Source organism: Vulpes lagopus, chromosome 8 (genome assembly GCF_018345385.1).
Source record: "Vulpes lagopus strain Blue_001 chromosome 8, ASM1834538v1, whole genome shotgun sequence".
NCBI classification, from domain to species: Eukaryota; Metazoa; Chordata; class Mammalia; order Carnivora; family Canidae; genus Vulpes; species Vulpes lagopus.
Genome location: NC_054831.1, coordinates 62186523 through 62205411, shown reverse-complemented (window position 1 = coordinate 62205411; position 18889 = coordinate 62186523). Strand labels below are relative to the sequence as shown.

The 18889-nt window shown below is 37.1% G+C and overlaps 1 protein-coding gene across 8 annotated transcripts in view; it reads left to right on the top strand.

The window, feature by feature from the left end:
- The window catches only part of NEBL (nebulette), a 344404-nt gene that overhangs the window by 284274 nt on the left and 41241 nt on the right, over positions 1-18889 (top strand). For 5 of the 8 annotated variants that reach the window (XM_041764977.1, XM_041764976.1, XM_041764979.1 and 2 more), the window contains 7 exons: positions 1301-1411; positions 4140-4250; positions 6363-6473; positions 10542-10652; positions 10819-10929; positions 14729-14833; positions 16731-16823. The exons of 2 other annotated variants lie outside the window; for them this stretch is intronic. In XM_041764977.1, coding sequence (XP_041620911.1) covers positions 1301-1411; positions 4140-4250; positions 6363-6473; positions 10542-10652; positions 10819-10929; positions 14729-14833; positions 16731-16823 — 753 coding nt within the window. The remainder of the gene's footprint in view (positions 1-1300; positions 1412-4139; positions 4251-6362; positions 6474-10541; positions 10653-10818; positions 10930-14728; positions 14834-16730; positions 16824-18889) is intronic. One more of the 8 variants, XM_041764978.1, reaches the window with a different exon arrangement.

Sequence of the window (18889 nt, the reverse complement as noted above, 5' to 3'; positions counted from 1 at the left end):
ATTTTTGCTTTTTTAAAGAAACATTTTTTTTTTGTCCTGCAAATGCTCTAGATTCAGTCTTATAACCGTATACTTTCAGTTAATTTCATATAAAGAAGAGGGTGATTTCTCGTTGTTCTTTGGGAATTTCTATAGTTCCTTTAACTTAGAATGTTCTCAATACAAATTTTGAATCATCTTGTTGAATTTTAGTATTTCCAGGACATCTACTAGGGCTTTTTTTTTTTTTTTCCTCTCTACATAGATCATTTGTTAAACAGCTGTATGTGACACAAATGTAAGAGAGGCCACAACAGGCCTCTCTAATCCTCCCTCATGGTTTGGGAGAATTTCTTTATATAATTTCCTATCTTTATAATAGGAATATTATGAACTTAGAAATGGCCTTTCATTCTCCATTAATAACAATCTCATACAGAAGTTAGTTTTTCCATCTTTGTGATGCAATTTGAATAAAATATTTAGCTAGTGAAATATGAGCTTTTGTTTGGTAAATGTTTTACATGGATGGACATCTTTGTTATTTAGAGAGACTGTTTTTATAGTCCTAAAGCACAAGTTGCCACTGGTTTTCAAATGCATAGTTCCAATCAGGAATTGAGGAAATTTTAGCCAAAGAGTGGCAGAAGAATGTCAAAGGGGAGGTGGGGGTGTGGATGTCTGTCCTCTACAATCACTGTCTGTATTCCTTTTTCCATTCCTTGTTTTGTGAACTCCTACCTAGAAAACAATTTAATGAGTTGAAGATAAGACTCCTCACCGTGTAACTTAATTCATAGATGGTAGAGAAATATTCTCAGTGCCAAAATCATTAAAGGAAGATGTGCTCCAGCCTCCTCTGCCAAATTCACAAAAGGGAAACAGTGAAAGGGGTGATGAGAACCTCAGCATTAATGCTGTTGTGCTTTGAATGGCCTTCCATGCAGCCAGATTTTCTTCCAATGGATGGATTCACTCTCTTTAGAATGAACCACTCTGGTGCTTCTCAAATACCCAGCTTTACTGGTTTTCCTCTCTCAATCAGGCTGGCATCAAACAATGACAGACCAGTAAGATGTTAAGAAGCCTCACTCTGAGCGCTTTCCCAGAGGCAGTTGGTACTTAATGGTTCTGCTTTTGTTTGATAGGATTCTAAGATTTACTGTAAAGTTGGAGTCATTTTCTTGTGGCTATGAGGACTCTGAGGCAGTAGAATTATATAAGGAAATCCTCAGTTTTGTTCTGGGAACTCTTGTTCTAATACCTTTCCAACAGTGACCTGTGTTTTCTAAACTTCAAATTATGTGGTCTTACTTAACAGAAAGTTTACAGAGAAGATTTTGAGAAGGAGATTAAAGGAAGGTCATCACTGGATTTAGACAAGACTCCAGAATTTTTACATGTTAAGTACATCACCAACCTTCTGAAAGAGGTATGGTCTTGCAGTTTATTATTAAATATTGTGCAAGAAAACTAAAGAAATAACCCAGGAGATATTTACCCAACAATTCTCTACTAACTGGTTGAGATGCTAATCCATTCCTCTTTCTCTCACTCTGACCTTTATTAACAGAGTTTTCCATTTTCACTAAAAACAGGAAAGTGTGTGTTGACATTTCCTTTTAAGGCTGGGGGAAGAAATCACCTAGATTTCCTGGAAAAACCTGAAAAATAATTCTGATTTTGTGTTTGATTGTATCTCAGAAGCTCTATTAATAGTTTGATAGCAGTTTTTTTTTTTGAATATGGGTGAGGCAAATTTAATTCTTTTCAAATTTAGTTATTTAAAAATACATGTTAGAACCAGCTTTCTCTGCAGCTCCCCAGCAGCATTCTCATGACATCTGATATCAGAAATGAGAGGCTCAAATGTGAAGGTTTGGATAAACGGCACATTATTTATGAGTGGATTGTGTTCTAAGGGGGAAAATTATTTAGCAGAGAGAAGATAGGAACTCATGTTGATTTTTCATTTTACTCTCAACAGGATTCTGCTCCTTCCCACTCCAAACTTGGTGCACTTTGACTCACAATTAATGTATTACATTGGTAATATGTATTATTATGTATTACATTGGTAAGAACTTAATAGTTCTTCAAACCTAACAATTAAAAATATCATGCTCATAATCCATCCCTTTAAAAGTTTCGTTTTGTTTTTGTTTTTTTAATGGCTGGAAAGTAACTCGGAGGTCTTCCAATTCCCTGTTTAAATAAATGCTCTTTAATTTAGGAGAAGTATTAGAGAAGGCCACATCACCCTGAATTATTATTATTTTTTTTTTTCACCCTGAATTTTGAACTGAAGAAACTATCCCTGAAAGCAATATCTTAAATCAGTGAAATGAATTTGAGTATCATTCTGTACATGAACTTCCCCTAGTAACAGAATGCCAACTGGCCTTTACCATTTAACTGCTTTTAGAAATTTAATGTGTTTCACTGTTGTAACGTCTGCTGGGCTGAAATAGACATATAATTCATGGAAGTGTGCTTCTGTTTTCCTACCTTCTCTCACTCCTAATTCCTCTCAAATTTTTTGAAGTCAAAGGCTTATCAAATGGCAACTTCCTACTATTAATTGTCTTCCATTTAAAAAGTTTGTGCAGTTTATATAAACTTTTAAAGGAGAATCTATCATTTACATATAAGTGACAACGTAAGACCTATTTTAAGATCCACAAATGACTTTAATATACTTGCCATTGACTTTCTCTTTTCTTTCTCTTTTTTGAATGAATCTTATTTTAGATGTATTGATTCAGAATGTATGTATCAGGATAGGAAAAGGCCCAGAAGACTGATTAAACATATTTTAATTCAGTTATAGAGATTTCTGATTTTGAAAAGGAACTCTCAGTGACTTAATGAAATTATGACTTTTACTTTCTAAATATAAGCATTTAGCTTTAAATTGTCTTTGCATTTTTTACTTTATTATAGTTTTGACATTTATATTGCCTTTCGGAACGTTCAGAGTATTGTTTTATACTTTTGTTTCATTTGATTCCTCCAATTGCCCTTTGACCTTGGTAGGATAAGTATTTTTATTTTCATTTTGCCTGTGCGTGTAGAAATTGAGGCTTGGTTACTTGAGGTCATATGATCGAGTAAGTAAAAGAACTCTGACTTTCATCCAGGTCATTTGACTCCAGAACTCTTTCCAAAATTACATTCAGGTCATTACAATGTCTTGTAGGCTATTAGTTAAGCAGAGGACTAGCTAATTTAATTATACTGGATGAAGAGAAAATAACATCAAATGAACCCTAGAATTTACTGGAACATGACTTATTATTAAAGGAAGGAAGCCTCATCTTGTATCTGGCAAGTTAGTCATAAGTGCAACTCAGTTGAATTGAATCAAGAAATACATTGTTTTCATAATGTGTTTAGCAGGAAAAAAAAAGGAAATTCACTAGCAGGAAAAAAACCTCAAGTTACATATAAGTATTAGTGAAGACATTTGGATCTGCTTAAAATATAATATTAAAATAAATAACATTCAAACTATGTGTTATCAATGTGTAGGAAATTATTCGGTTTTATGAATCTGAATAAAGTGGAATTTTTTTTAAACTTTGGCTATGTTAATCCTTTTGATTTTGTAATTTCCAATTCTTTTTCAACTGTGATCTTTTGGTGATTCATATTTTATAGACAGCTTTCAAAGAAATACTTCAAATAATTAATAAGAAGCATCCATTCCTAAGATCTTCCTCACCACTTAAAAGGAAGACATCTTTTTAAAATATGGCACCAATATGGTACCAAAATATACTGGAAGATAGGATGAAAGGGAAAATACTGATAATATTGGAAGCTACTCTAAACATGACTGAAAGAGAAAATAGAATCTCTGTAGAAAATTAGGAGCATAAATACTCAGGAATCTGACTCCTTCCTCTCTAGAGATATTTTCTCCTTTCTGGAGTCTCTAGAAAACATGTGACATGGTGTATCAGTTCAAGGATGTCCCAGGAAATTTAGGAGGAGGAAGGTTAAGAGGTAGTGTTAAGCCCTTTTCAAAAAGGAGGACACGATTAACAGTATCAACACTGAAGAGAGGTCAATTAAGGTGATATCTGAGTGTCTCTTGGATCTAAGAAGGAAGAGGTCAATTTTGGTGGTATTTTGACTCTAATGTTCTTGTATCATAGAAAGAATATAAAAAAGATTTGGAAAATGAAATAAAAGGCAAAGGAATGGAACTTACTTCAGATGTTCTTGATATTCAAAGAACAAAACGTGCATCTGAAATGGCTAGTGATGTGAGTATATTTATTTAACAACTGAGAATGTATGAATCTTTAGCTGATTTCCTTGTCTCTCAGTCTCTCTCAAAGATTTATACACATTCCATAATTTTTATGTGCAAGAAGATGGTAAGTAACTATGTCCTAATAGTCATTTCTTAGTCAATGAATTAAAAAAAAAATGTTTACTATCTCCCTGCCATGTGGTATGAGAAAAATGACCACTCTCTGCTTGAAGAGAAAAATGTATGTAATAAACTAGAATAACTGTATGAAACTCAACCTCATCTTTTAAAGAAGTGAAAGGCAGAGAATTGGGAACCGTGTTGTCATGATCCGTCAGTAACTGTGGTGCGGTTCACGTGCTCTCCTGTTCACGACCCAGCAGTGTCCCCCAGCCCTTTCCTCGGCTGCTCAGTGACCCCCCGCCCCATAAACCTCTTTATGAAATGGAAGTGGCCGTTGCTCACTTTACGTGGAATTTGTGGGAAGGAATGAAATGCCTCTGAAGCGCTGTTAGTTCTTTCATCCTTGGCGTCTGTCATGACTTTGGAATCAGGTAATGGCACTGAGCTTTGAGGAGAGTCTGACTGAATTGAGAGGTGAGAAATTTAAAGTTGTGTCCTCACAGGCTCATAAACTGTTGTAATGGTGATGGTGGTAACCCTACTAGTCAGGCTGCAAATGATAGGAACCCAACTTACACTGGGTTATGCAACAAAGGGAATGTTTTGGCTTGTGAATAGAGAAAGTCCAAAGTCTATTTTCTTTGAGGTTGGAATTTGAATGATGTCTCTCTTCCTTCCTCTCTCAGTTCTGTTATCTTCTCTATTGCTTCAAACTTGGGAGGCTATCTTTAAGCGATGGCCCCTCCTAACAAAGGGATAACTCATCTGTGCCAGTAATCCCAATGGGAAGTGAGCATCTGTTTCTTATAGTTACAGTTAAGGTTCCTAGGAATGAATCTCATTGGATCAACTTCTATCCTGCCCTAATCTACACCTGCCCTAATCATTGTGTCTGGGTCCAGAGGAGTGTAATGTGCTGATGATCTAGTATGGTTCTCATGGTCATTCATTTGTTCAGTAAACTTCTTTGGTAGTTTAATTGCATTGTAAGTACAGAAGATTCAAGGGACACCTGGGTAGCTCAGTTGGTTTGCTTTCAGCTCAGGTCATGATCTCAGGGTCCTGCGCTCGAGCCCCGACTCAGTCTCCCTGCTTCTCCTTCCCTCTACCCCCTACTTGTGCTTTTTCTTGCTATCTCTCTCAAATAAATAAATAAAACATCTTTTTTAAAGAAGGATTCAAAATTATTATATGTTTTTTAAAAAATTACAGCCATCTTTGGCTGCATCTGTGTTCTTTAAATTTATTAAAGCATTAAAAGCCACTGTCACGTCTTTGGTTAATATTATCAGCACATATTCCTAAATTAGTAATTCTGTCCAATTCTTCTGTTATGGTGACATGTGCAGTTCACATTAAGAGGTCGATCTTGTAATCACTTGTCAGTAATACTTGGAAATATCACTTCAGACTCTCAAGTGCAGAGTCCATCCAGAAACAGTTGAATGGCATGACAGCGGCTTGAACAGCAGTGAATCAGTCTTAGCACATGAATAGAGGAGTAAAAGACCAAAAGAAGTTTTCAGTTATTGAACACCTACTATGTGCTGAGCACTATGTTATATGCAGTCTCATTGATCCTTGGAGGGCTCCTGCATGGAGGAAATATTACCCCCATTTTGCAGATGAGTAAACCATAGATGTTAAGCATTCCCAGTTTGAGTGCTCTGGCCTCAAAATCCACATTCTTTCTCCAGCATCAACTCATTTAAACCCACCTCCCTCACCATGTATAGAAGAAATCTTCAGAGCTTCATATACCCTTCTTCAGTGAGAATAGTGATACAGTTCTAAGCCGTTCAGAAACCTAGTTCTAGGTAATCATTTCATGGTACAATGTAAAACGTGTTTTCTTTTTTTTTTTTTTCTTTTTAATGTGTGCAGCCATTTTTTGGTATCCTTGATTACAGATGAATGTCTGTCTGCAGAGTGTCTAAATATTATAAAATGTTGCTTTATTTATTTATTTATTTATTTATTTATTTATTTACTTTTACAGAAAGAATACAAGAAAGACCTGGAGTCAAAAATTAAAGGGAAAGGAATGCAGGTTGGCACCAACACCCTTGAAATACAACATGCCAGAAAAGCTTCAGAGATAGCTAGTCAGGTTAGTAGAGTAAATGGTGCAGATGCCTTAAAACCTTTATTTTGGAACTTTGCAAATCGTATTAACAGCCTGATTAGTACATGGAATTCCCCAGAATTTTATGAATAGTTTAAGAGTTTGGAATGGAAACCATTCCAGATCATCATGCTTGTTTGAAAATATATGGTTTCTGCTTTACTCATTTTCTTTAAATATCTAAGAAACGAGGGGGAAAGCATTTTACTAGAACACACACACGCACACACAGGCCCTTTACAATACAACAAATACAACAAATTTCACATTCATCTAGACTATAATAAATGTTCTCATACTATGTTTTCTTTAAGGATAGGTCATGTGCTGTTTGGTGTATTTGTGTTTCCAACTTTCTGAACAGAACTTGAAAATTCTGTGTTGAGACTCTGACATGACAGTGATAACCATTTCTGTATAATTTGGTTGCATGTTCTCAAAATACCCCATTGACCTCATCACCATGCCTGAAATTCCTACAGGGTTAGCATTTTGGATTGAAGTATTCTATATCCTGAATGACCATGTTCGTTCATCTAATATTTTCCTCTTTGTGTAATGCATGTAATGACAGGATATTAATTTAGAAGTTTTGGCTTAGATGCTCTGATATGATAGATAGCAGATAACAAAGTTGTAGGAGTCAGACCATATGTGCATTTTTTGAAGAAAATGCCCCAAAACCAGTTCCATACCTCTTGAACTCCTCCAGCAATTCCGAGATTATAGGAGTGTCATTGGAATACAGAGTATTTGGGAAGAGGTGATTTTTTGAGAAACATTTAAAAAGAAAATGTTGGGATGCAGGTTAAGGAGTACTGCTCGCTTACCTCAGGGCTGGCTGCAGGGAGTTTTAGAGGGATTCCTCTGAGAACTATAATGTGACCCTTCCATTTAGGAAGAGCTGGCCCAGGATAGACTCCTCCCACCACCAGGAAATCTGGAGAGCTAGAGATAGCTGATTAACTGCCCAGTGATCCCAGTGAGTCACTGCTGTGTTGGGATCAGCTTACAGCCCCAGGTTAGGGACTGGTCAGGGTAATGGGATGGTCATAATTGGTTTGGACCAAGAATCTGGGGATGGCATAGGAGTCTTGACCAAGAGGGGTTTTACTTAGAAATGGCAGATTTGGGGGGGCGGGATGCATGCTGAATAGGCACTGGACCCCTCCTTCCATTCTCCTCCTGAAATATAGCCATTGTTGCAAATTTATCCTGCTGGATCTATTTTTATGTGTAGACAGATAAACATACACTTATGCACACATAGACATAAAAAGTCCTTAAATACCATGTATTTTGTTCTGTGCTTGGTTTTCTCACTTAATATTATGGAACCTTTCCATGTTACTTTGTATAGCTTTACCTCATTCTTAGAGAAAAATTAAGTGTTTCATAATAAGGATGTGGATAGGAAACCATTTACCTTTTATTACACTTTACATGTAAATGACATGGAAATGAAATGGAAATTTGCAGATTGGACCAGATTCTTGGAAAGAATAGAAGTTTTGTATTTCAGACTTTCACCTAAGAACAGACTTCTAAGACCTGCTCCTTTTATGAAACGTTGGAATATCATGTCTTTCCTTAGAATGGTATAGATTTGTTTTATTCATGATACGCTGCTTTTACTTTCTATAACTTCGGACTGTATACTAGTTATTGAGAAGTTAGGAGAAAGAAAGGCCTAGGTGAGTCAGGTGTCCTGTGGCTACATGTACATCAGGATTAGGGCCAGGCTATTATCTTTGCAAGCCAAAGGTCTCATTTGCATGTAATCCTACCCATGTGCCATTTTGCCCAATTGATAGGCTCTCACATCCATTTCAACCAAATGGGATTTTGCTATAGTTCAAGGTCTAACTTTTCAAAGAAATTAATGTTACATGCATGACTCCCAATAGTTAAACACTCCAGAAACAACCGAATTGACCATGTGACTTTCCTTAGCCAATAGGACATTAGCAAACATGACTCAGAACCTCTGTGCATTGATTGGGGCTTCCTTTCCTGGAATAGAGGTGCCATCATGCATTTCTAACTAGGCCTTCCAAGTTTTAGGGTGTTTTATTGTGCATTTTGTATGTAATGATGTAACCAGTGTGCTATGTAGTGTATTTATGTGCTTTAGAATACTTTTAGATTTGAACATTCATATTACAAAATTAAATGACATGATTTTCCCCTGGGGCCTTGGTGGCTGTCTGTGATCAATGCCTCATTTTCCACATACATTGACCTTCAATGAAATGCTTTGTTTGGGAGCCTTAAAGACACTTACTAAAAATGGGGGGCTTCTTATAGACATAGTAATTATGGAGTAGTATGATTTTGAAGGTTAAATACTATTACTTAAACCATATTCAGAAAAATGAAGCTCAGACTCTAAGTCAGTGAAAATAAGGTTATGAGTAGAAGATTGGAAAGAATAATAGTATTTCTCTGATACTAAGGTTTTTGTTTACACCTTTTAAAATTTAGGATATTGCAGATAAGCAAGCTAACATTTACTTCATTTCGGGGAATCTACACATCTAGATTATGTCACATCTAGAGTATGTCAACATGATAGGAAATAACTTTTTTAAAAGAAATGTAATTAGATACAGCCAATAGTTTTTTTTTTCTTGTAATAAAACTTTTCATTGAAGAATACATAACACACACAAAAAAGAGTACCATTTAAGTGTACAATTTGCTCAACTTTTATAATCTGTTTTAAAATGTGATGAGTCTCTGAGACATGTGTCTGGGTAATTATGACTATTTTGTAAGTAACACATAATTCAATTCAAGCTGCTCAAAACAAGCAGATAGTTTATTGTTCTTAGAACCAAATAATAGAGAAAGCCTTAGGGTTGGCTTGCTCTGGGGCTCAGACAGTGTGATTGAGTTTCAGTTTCCTTTTTTTTTTTTTAAAGATTTTATTTATTTATTTATGAAAGACACACAGAGACACAGAGAGAGGCCGAGACACAAGCAGAGGGAGAAGCAGGCTCCATGCAGGGAGCCCGATGTGGAACTCGATCCCAGGACTCCAGGATCACTCCTTGAGCTGAAGGCAGGTGCTTAACCGCTGAACCACCCAGGTGTCCCTAAGTTTCAGTTTCTATCTTCCATTCTCAGGCAGGCTTTCTCCTATTTGCAAAGAGGCTCTTAGCAGCTCCTGGGGCTCTTTGCTTCTCCATTCCTGTTTAGAAGGAGAGGGAAAGCTTCTTGATATCTTGTGTGGGGAAAGAATCCCACTCATCCCTGGAGCAATCCTGAAGGGCCAGGGATGGGGTATAATGATTTCTGCAAGCCCAGTTGGACCCTCAGATTTGGGCCAGTCTCACCCAAGCTTAATGGTCTAGCATGGGGGAGCGACAAGTTACCCCGTGACCAATCAGAGGACTAATGGTGGGTAGGTGTAAGTGTGGTTGGATTCCAAGGAAGCACCCCAATAATTATTCACTACAGAGCAAAAAGGGACAGTTCTGCAATCGCATTTTACTGCTGTTCGTCAAATGAAGTATACCTTAACCAATAATTGATCCATTTTCTTTTTTTTTAAGTTTTTCTACTTATTTATTTATATATTTATTTGTTTGTTTGTTTGTGTATTTATTTATTTATGATAGACACACACACAGAGAGAGAGAGAGGCAGAGACACAGGAGGAGGGAGAAGCAGGCTCCATGCCGGGAGCCCGAAGCGGGACTCGATCCCGAGACTCCAGAATCGCGCCCTGGGCCAAAGGCAGGCACTAAACCGCTGAGCCACCCAGGGATCCCCTTGATCCTTTTTCTTGTATTGAAATAGAAAAACTTCTGTCTTGGCTAACTGTGTTTTCTTTCTTAATTCAGGTTAGCAGACAAAAGCCTTCAGATTACCTGGGAATAAGTCACTCCAAGTTATGTTCCTCTCACAAGTTAAAACTCTTCTTAGTTTTGTATACATAAAACAAATGAGAATCCAAAGGCATGATCCTGACGTCAAAATGACATCACAGTTTTTGACAGGCTTTTCAGATTCTTGTGAAGTCCTCATAACATGTTTTATTTTTTCCAGAAAGAGTATAAGAGAGATCTGGAGACTGAAATAAAAGGAAAGGGCATGCAGGTGGGCACAGACACTCCTGATATCCAGAGAGCCAAGAAGGCATCGGAAATGGCCAGTCAGGTGAGAATGGATGGCATACAGAGTTTACAACAGACGCGATGAATTGCCTATAGAAAAACTATAAATGTCATTTTCACATGTGTGGCTTTGAGATTCAAACATATAAATATCTGCATTGCTATGGAAGGTTGAGCAAAGCTCTGAAGATTATTTTCTGTTCTTTTAGAAAGAATATAAGAAAGACTTGGAAAATGAAATTAAGGGGAAAGGAATGCAAGTGAGCATGGACATCCCGGACATACTTCGAGCCAAGAGGGCATCTGAGATCTATAGCCAGGTTGGTAGAGAATGAAGATGCTCAGAATACTGTATTTTTAAAATTTAAATTTAATTAATTAACATGTAATGTATTATTGGTTTCAGTGGTAGGGTCAATGATTCAGCAGGCTTACAGGATTCCCAGTGCTCATTACATCATGTGTCCTCCTTAATGCCCATCATCCAGTTATCCACTCCTCTTCCAGTGACCCTCAGTTTGTTTACTGTGGTTAAGAATCTCTTATGATTTGTCTCCCTCTCTGATTTTGCCTTGTTTTATTTTTCCCTCTCTTACCCTATGCTTCTCTGTTTTGTTTCTTAAATTCCATGTATAAGTAAGATCATATGATAATTGTCTTTTTCTGATTGACTTAATTCACTCAGTATAATAACCTCTAGTTCCATCTACGACATTACAAATGGCAAGATTCCTTTTTCTTACGGCTGAGTAGTATTCCATTGTATACATACACCACATCTTCTTTAGCCATTCATCTGTCGCTGGACATCTGGGCTCTTTCCATAGTTTGGCTATTGTGGACATTGCTGAATACTATATTCTGATCTCCAATTGCCATGTGTTTTGTGTGTTTCTGACTGATATTTTTTTTTTTTTGAGGGCATTGTATTCAAAATCAGTGCCCTCTATTATAGGAGATATTGGTCAAACTTGATTAATCTCACTAATGAAAGGAACAGTTGCTGTAAATTCAATTCAATGGATGTTATGGAGTGTCTGAACTCCCCAGTTTGATTGAGTCCAATGACACTTGGTCTTTTTTTCTTTCTTTTTTTTTTTTTTTTTTACTCTATTGCATGTTTGAGTCCAGTGCTCACACTACAGAAAAAAGATATAAATGAGTTTGTCTTTTTACTATTTCATAATGAATATTATCCTTAAAATAACCAGCTCCAACTAACAGTGAATAAAACTACACAAGGTGGAAGGTGAAATTGAATATTAACTAAAAATTAAAAGAAGAGCTATCATCTTGGTAAAATTTAATTTACTAAAAGTACCTGTCACATGTCCTCTAGAAAGATTTTTAGAAAAACCTCGAGAAAAGCTGGATATGAATATGACCATGAAAGAATATATTTAATGGAAGAAGTTACTGATAAAATCTGACTTGGGCAAAAAATTCATTGGTGGATATTGTCTTTGCTATAAAGCTTGTGAGGAAAAAGAATGGATCCCAGTAGAAAAAAAAATAATAGTAAAAATAGTAAAATGGAATGAAAAAATGGTTTAGAAAGCTGACCAAGGAATTACATTTGATTAATGGGATTTGTGATGAAAATAATTTTCAACAAAATCTGACCAAATTTATTAAAATTCCAATTTAAACATAAGCCAGAGTCCAAAGATCACTGGTTCAAAAGGGGGTATCTGGATGACAGAGTCAAATGTCAAAGGAATTGACTCAGCTATTTGGATGATCTTGAACTACATATTATCCTTAGTATCTCATAGTGGCATCTGAACTTATAGAATTTGGCTCTAACTATCTCAGCTGCCTAAAATGATAGATACATAAAACAGGCAAATGGCCTTTTGAGTCAGTGAAGAAAAGTTACTGTCTCCAGAATGTCAGTCTCATTCATTCATTCAGCAATTACTTTCTGAGCACCCATTTACATGCAAAATTAGAAGGGTTCTTCCCTTGGGGAGCTAATCTAATAAACAACAACGCAAGTATAATATTATAAGCCATGATATATGCCACAAGGTAAAGGCTTCCCATAGGAAGTGGTGCCTGAACTGATGGAATTCCTGCTTTAACTTAACAGTGTTGCTTTTAGTGTGTATGTGACAGAAGGATACATCTAACTTCAAGGAATTTTAATTATTTAGGCAACAATGGGATACTTATGAGATTATAATGATGCTATGCTGAGTCTCTATAAGCAGCAGCATGCCATAATAGTTAACTTCACTGACTTTGGACCCAGAGTGCCTTAGTTACATTCTAGTTCTGACACTGCTTAGCTATTGTCTCAGTTTCCCCATCTGTAAGAGTGGACAGTAACACTATTTGCTTGTGGGGTTGATTCAATGAGTTAACGTGTATTTCGAATCATCTACTACTATGGAAATAGAGGTATTAGTAGAAGGTATTGCCCAGATTGTATTGGAACTCCTAGTAATACATTTAGTATAGATATATTTTTAAAAGATTTTATTTATTTATTCATGAGAGACACAGAGAGAGAGAGAGAGAGGCCGTGACACATGCAGAGGAAGAAGCAGGCTCCTCGCAGGGAGCCTGATGTGGGACTTGATCCCGAGACCAGGATCACACCCTGGGCCAAAGGCAGACACTCAACTGCTGAGCCACCCAGGTGTCCCTAGTATAGATTATAATAGATTTTAATGTCACCTACAGAAATGTCAGTACCTTTCCATTATACAAATGTACTTTTTTCTTTTCTTTAAGACTTTATTTATTCATGAGAGGCAGACACATAGGCAGCGAGAGAAGTCAGCTCCCCATGGGAGCCTGATGCAAGACTCGATCCCAGGACCCCAGGGTCATGGCCTGAGTCCAGCTGCTGAGCTACCCAGGTGCCCCTGTACCTTTCTCTGCAGTAGGAAACAAAGCATAAATCCAGAAGCGTTAACAATTGTGGGTGTAGAGAGCCAGGTGACTTGTAGGAGCTGTAGGACTACTTTGACTAGGGACTGGGGCTGCTCATGAGACAGTAGGTTTCTTCTGGGTTCTGGTCACAGTTCTAACGTGTGCATGGGGAGGCTTCCCCACACCAACAGGCAATTCTAGGCCACCAGCAGGGAATCAGAATTCAAATCAATTCTGGCACTGTCTGTCGGGAGATGGCACCAGGTGCTACAGGTTAAGGGTTTGGTTCTATGGGATGATCCCCCTCCCCTCTTAAGATGTCAGTTGCAAGCTCAGTTTGTCACTGTGCTTTTGGCTAACATGCTATAGATCAGAGGTTCCTAGGATCCCCTCCTTGGTCTGATTCATTTGCTGGAGTTGCTCACAGAACTCAGAAATATTTTACTTACTAGATCAGCAGTTTATTATCAAAGGCTATAACTCAGGAACAGCCAGTTGGAAGAAATGCAGAGGGCAAGGTCTTAGGGGAGGGCATGGAACTTTCAACCCCTCTCCAGGTGCATCCACCATTTCCCCCAAATCTCCCTATGTTCACTAACTGGAAAGTTCTCTGAACCCTCACCTTTGGGGTTTTTATGGAGGCTTTGTTACATAGGCGTGATTGATCAGCTCATTGGCTACTGGCGATTGATTCAGCCTCCAGCTCCTCTCCCCTCCCCAGAGGTTGGGGGTTTGGAATGAAAGTGCCAACCCTCTAATCACATGTTTGGTTTCCTTGGCAACCAGTCCCATCCTTAAGTGTGGTCCCCAAAACACTTCATTAACATAACAAAAGATATTTTTTATCACTCTCATCACAGGACATTCCAAGGGTTTTAGGAGCTCTGTGGCAGAAATAGGGACAAAGACTGGATATGTATATTCCTTATCATAAATCACAATATCACAAGTTTCTCAATTTAGGAGTGGCACACAGGCCAAGCCCTCCAGAGGCCTTCGAATGGACTAGGAGGGGAACCTTTGCCCCAGAAGGGGCAAGCCTGCGTCTCTGGACTGTTTGCTTACTCCCTTTATTTTTGCTGTCACATCAACAACTGCTTTGAATTATAAGATATAGTGTATGATGATATGAGCCACGTGGAACAGTGGAATTGGAAGAAGCATCATTTTCATCTCTCTCATACATATACATACACACATTCACAGTTTCAGATTCTTATTAACTATTTTTATTTTTAGAAAAAGTATAAAGACGAAGCAGAGAAGATGCTTTCTAACTATAGTTCTGTGGCAGATACTCCTGAAATTCAGAGAATCAAGACAACTCAACAAAACATTAGCGCAGTGAGTAGCTTTTCAGTTGTCACCTTGAAATTTTGCTTCTGTAAGGAGGGCCTTTTTCCTCATTGTCTGAATGTTTGTTGCATTGTTTGAGTTTTCTGTCAAATGTATTATCTTTACTTCTTTAAAGTAATAAGAGTACTGTTAAAGAACCCAAATTCTATCAAGTCAATTTAAAGATCTAATTGGCTTTATTCAATAATTCATGAGTCAGGCAGTATCCCCTCCAACAAATAAAGAATGATCAGTAGAGATGTACAAAACGTAAGGCTTTTATAGGCAGAGAGAGGCAGGACAAGGAAGTTATTAGAGAGAGAAAAGACAAGATTGCTTCAGACAAGGTCACCTTCCCTTAGGGAAAAAGGTGGGGGTCTATCATGCAGATTACCTCTCTAGTGCTGATCAGGAAATTCCAGACTGATTGGTTTAAAATTCCACTCTTGGGAGAGGCTGAAACTGCAATTAGGTTAGGTATTAAGTCTTGATGGGGCTTAACATAAGTGACTCCATTTTGGGCCTGTTGTTTCTCTTTAATAGTACCAAATGTTCTTACAACATGTAATTTATCATGATTGTTTTGGAATTACAAATTCAAATTTTCTTCTATGGTACTAGCAAGAGATTTCTTTTAGCTAAAAATTAAAATTTTACTTAGGAAAGAGATCTTAATCTTCCACACAGATTTTGTGAGAGATGGGAATAATCCTAGATTATTCTCAGTGTACCAAGAAAGTACACTGATTTGCAGTGATAATGTACTTAGGGATATACTAGTTTGTAACTAATTCCTAGATTTTTATATTTCATTTTGAGGAATAGAAATCGTATTAGCAACCATTAATTAAGGGGTGGGCCTATTTTTAATGTATTTATATACTTGAATTCTAAAATCATGAAAACTGACCATACAGCCAATATTTTTAGGTAGAACTAGCTCATTAGTCACTTGGTCGTTAAGTAAATGTCTCATCAAAATATTCATTGTATTAAGTCTGAGGACTTTTGGAATATTTTCTACTTTATAATAAATTGGCAAACTAAACAGATACCTCTGGGGCCTTCAAAATAGGTGTGCAAGAAATGGAAGAGGTCTGGCTGGAAGGGAAAGTGAGGGGGGAAAAAGTGGTTTCCACTCTTATCTTCTGTGATTTTATGGTGTTCTAGATTTTTATTGTGTAGAGGAAAACATCTCTGAGGCCACACTCTCCCAAACCCTACTTGGGCCCACTGAATGACCAGATCTTAATAGAGGGAATAGTTCTGTCCTCATATGCCTTTCTTATAATTATTCTATTTTTCTGTAGAACATTTTGTTTCTTTGTTTTGCTTTGCCTTTGAAAAGGCTGGGTTGTTAGTAGGAGTTGAGAGATGTATGGGAAGGTGAACAAATGAGTAGAAGAGAAAGGAAATAGACTGAATAAAGTTTTGATGTTGACGATAGAGCCAGTATTTTCTTTGAAGAGAATGAGGGCATCTTTGTGTTTGGAGAACAGCACTTGCTTAAAATTTCATGGCATTTTTGAACAGCACTCTTAATAAGCTTTTATAATACGTGCTTTGATTTTTCTCAAACACATGTGATATGTGTTTATATTTGAAGAAGGAAACTCAAGTTTGCCAACTTACATTCTTAGACCAAATAATCTGCAGCTGCTTTGGTACCAGGCATGCTCTAGAACAGGTATCAGGGGTGTGGGATGCTATGGAATGTGAAAACTAAATTGGGTATTTTTCTCCTAGTGGATTACGTGATTGATGGATATAACTTGGGTACTCATAAATAGAAGCTGTATTCACATTACTTGAGAATTTGAGAAATTATCTTTCTTTTATGAGAATCTGTTCTAGGACCTGAATTTTAATAAGCTTATAGCTATTCTTTCGTTCTCTTATAATAAAGGTATTTTATAAGAAAGAAGTAGGAGCTGGCACAGCAGTAAAAGATACTCCGGAGACTGAACGAGTGAAGAAAAATCAGCAGAATATTAGTTCAGTAAGTTCTGTATAGCATTAATTATCCTTCCAAAAGCAAACACAAGCTAGATAAATGTTTTTTAGTTCTTTGTTAAACTGGCTGCCTTTTCTTTTATTCTTCACTTTGTTAAAATCCTATTTCATCAAATATCAAAGGTCTCACTTTGAGAAGGAAAACTGTAGCCTTGTTCCCCTTGAACCTAAAGCAGTGTTTCATCTTGATATATCATAGCACACAAGAGATAGATCACTTTAATAGTCCGGTAATGAAATCTAGGATTAGTTTTCATCTTTTGAACAGAATTTTAACTGTATTAAATTTTTCAGGGAAAAGATAAATTTCAGTACCTCTCTACAACTTGGAGGAAAGAAATTTTACCCTGTAGAATGATTAAAGGCCCTTAGTATGTTTATTTGGTGGCTTAAGAGAAGGCTTCAAAGGCCCCATTTGCCTTCTACTTCTTCCAGCTGCCAGCAAAGCAAAAACATGCATCTTCACTATGATTTGTAAAATAACTTACCCTCCAGTTCCCTTTGAGGTTAGTGAGGAAGGGTAGAGGAGGCGCTTACTGTTAGGGGTAAAAACTTTTCCATTCTGTGTTTGACATTTTCTATGGAGAATTGCTGTCCTTACCTACAGGCATTATTCCATGGATATTTCATATATTTAGTTTCTTATTGAGGAAGTCACAGAGGTTCTTTCCTGAAATCGTCTCCTTGACCTTTTTCCTCACCTTCACTCTTGGAGGCAGAGCCTTTAAGTAATTCAAGCAGAACAGCTCTGGTTAGACTTACTTGTCAGGATAGTTACATGGCATTCCAGAATATGAGTGTGCGCTGGCTTTTGTGGAGAAAAAGTAGGAAAGGCAAGGTAATGCTATAGGAGAACATACTTCAAAAAATCTGCAGTATACTAGTGCAATAAAATTTCTGTGACATGAATGAAGCTATGTCCTGCAGAAAGCATAGAAGGACCTAATGGTGAGGGTGTACAAACGTGTTCTTATTTGCCATGGTGAGAGCCTGTGTCAGGCAGTGCTGGGGTCTGGTAGAGAAGTTAGTTTGGCAGAGAAGGAGAAATGTTTGTTTCTTTCACTTCCAAATGATAATATTTGAAATGTACCCATCAGTGTACTGAAATACAATGTTATAAATGTTCTGTAGGATGCAGTTCTATTGCCTACAGTAAAATGACTGTGCCATTTTGATTAGTTTAGAGTCGTATGAAAAACAAAAATGTTCATCTTTAATCACGTTTAGCTTCTCACCCGAGGAAAATCACGCAAAGTAGTGCGGTATATCATTTCTCTTCCCAGCGTTCCACTGCCTCCTCTAGCAAACAATAAATGCGTCGTTTTGTATCTTTCTAAGGTTGGACCATAAACTCCTGCTTAGTATTCAAATGGAAAGTTGCCCTTTCAAGATTAGCCAGATCTGTCAAACCAAGATATGATTCTCTAACATTTAAAGATCTCGACATTTCCACCTCCACCGTACAAGCCTTTTAGCTATTAGCTTTCCCTGTTAAGAGCTGTTTTTGAATCTTATTTAGAGGTGGTCTTTCTCAGTGTATTCTCAATTTAACTGTTTCAAATCTGGACTCGTGTTACTGGTGTTACTCATATTAAATCTATGGCTACTAGGACGTAGATAATGTCTAATATACGTAGGTTACCATTTCTTTATGACTATCAGTGTGGATTTCAGCCTTCATCATTGAAACACTACCAAGTGATTTCTAAAACCGGATTTGTATAAATTGAAGTCGTTGCTAAACTTCAACATGTGCCTCTTAAGTCTCGCCTGCATTTGCTACATATAAATATTTATGTATGTCCTTTTTCTTGAATCTAATTTCTGTGAATTTTAGATGTATTAAAATACCACCTGATATGATGGCATTAGTAATCATTTCATAAGTTTAAAGAGCTGTTTTTGGTCTCATGCATAACCGTGTGCTGCCATTATCATTTTTGTCTGGTTGATCTTCCTCTAAATAGATTTTAAAAGATTATTTATTTATTTGAGAGAGAGACAGAGAGACAGAAGAGAGAGCATGCATGAGCAGGAGGGAGGAACAGAGGG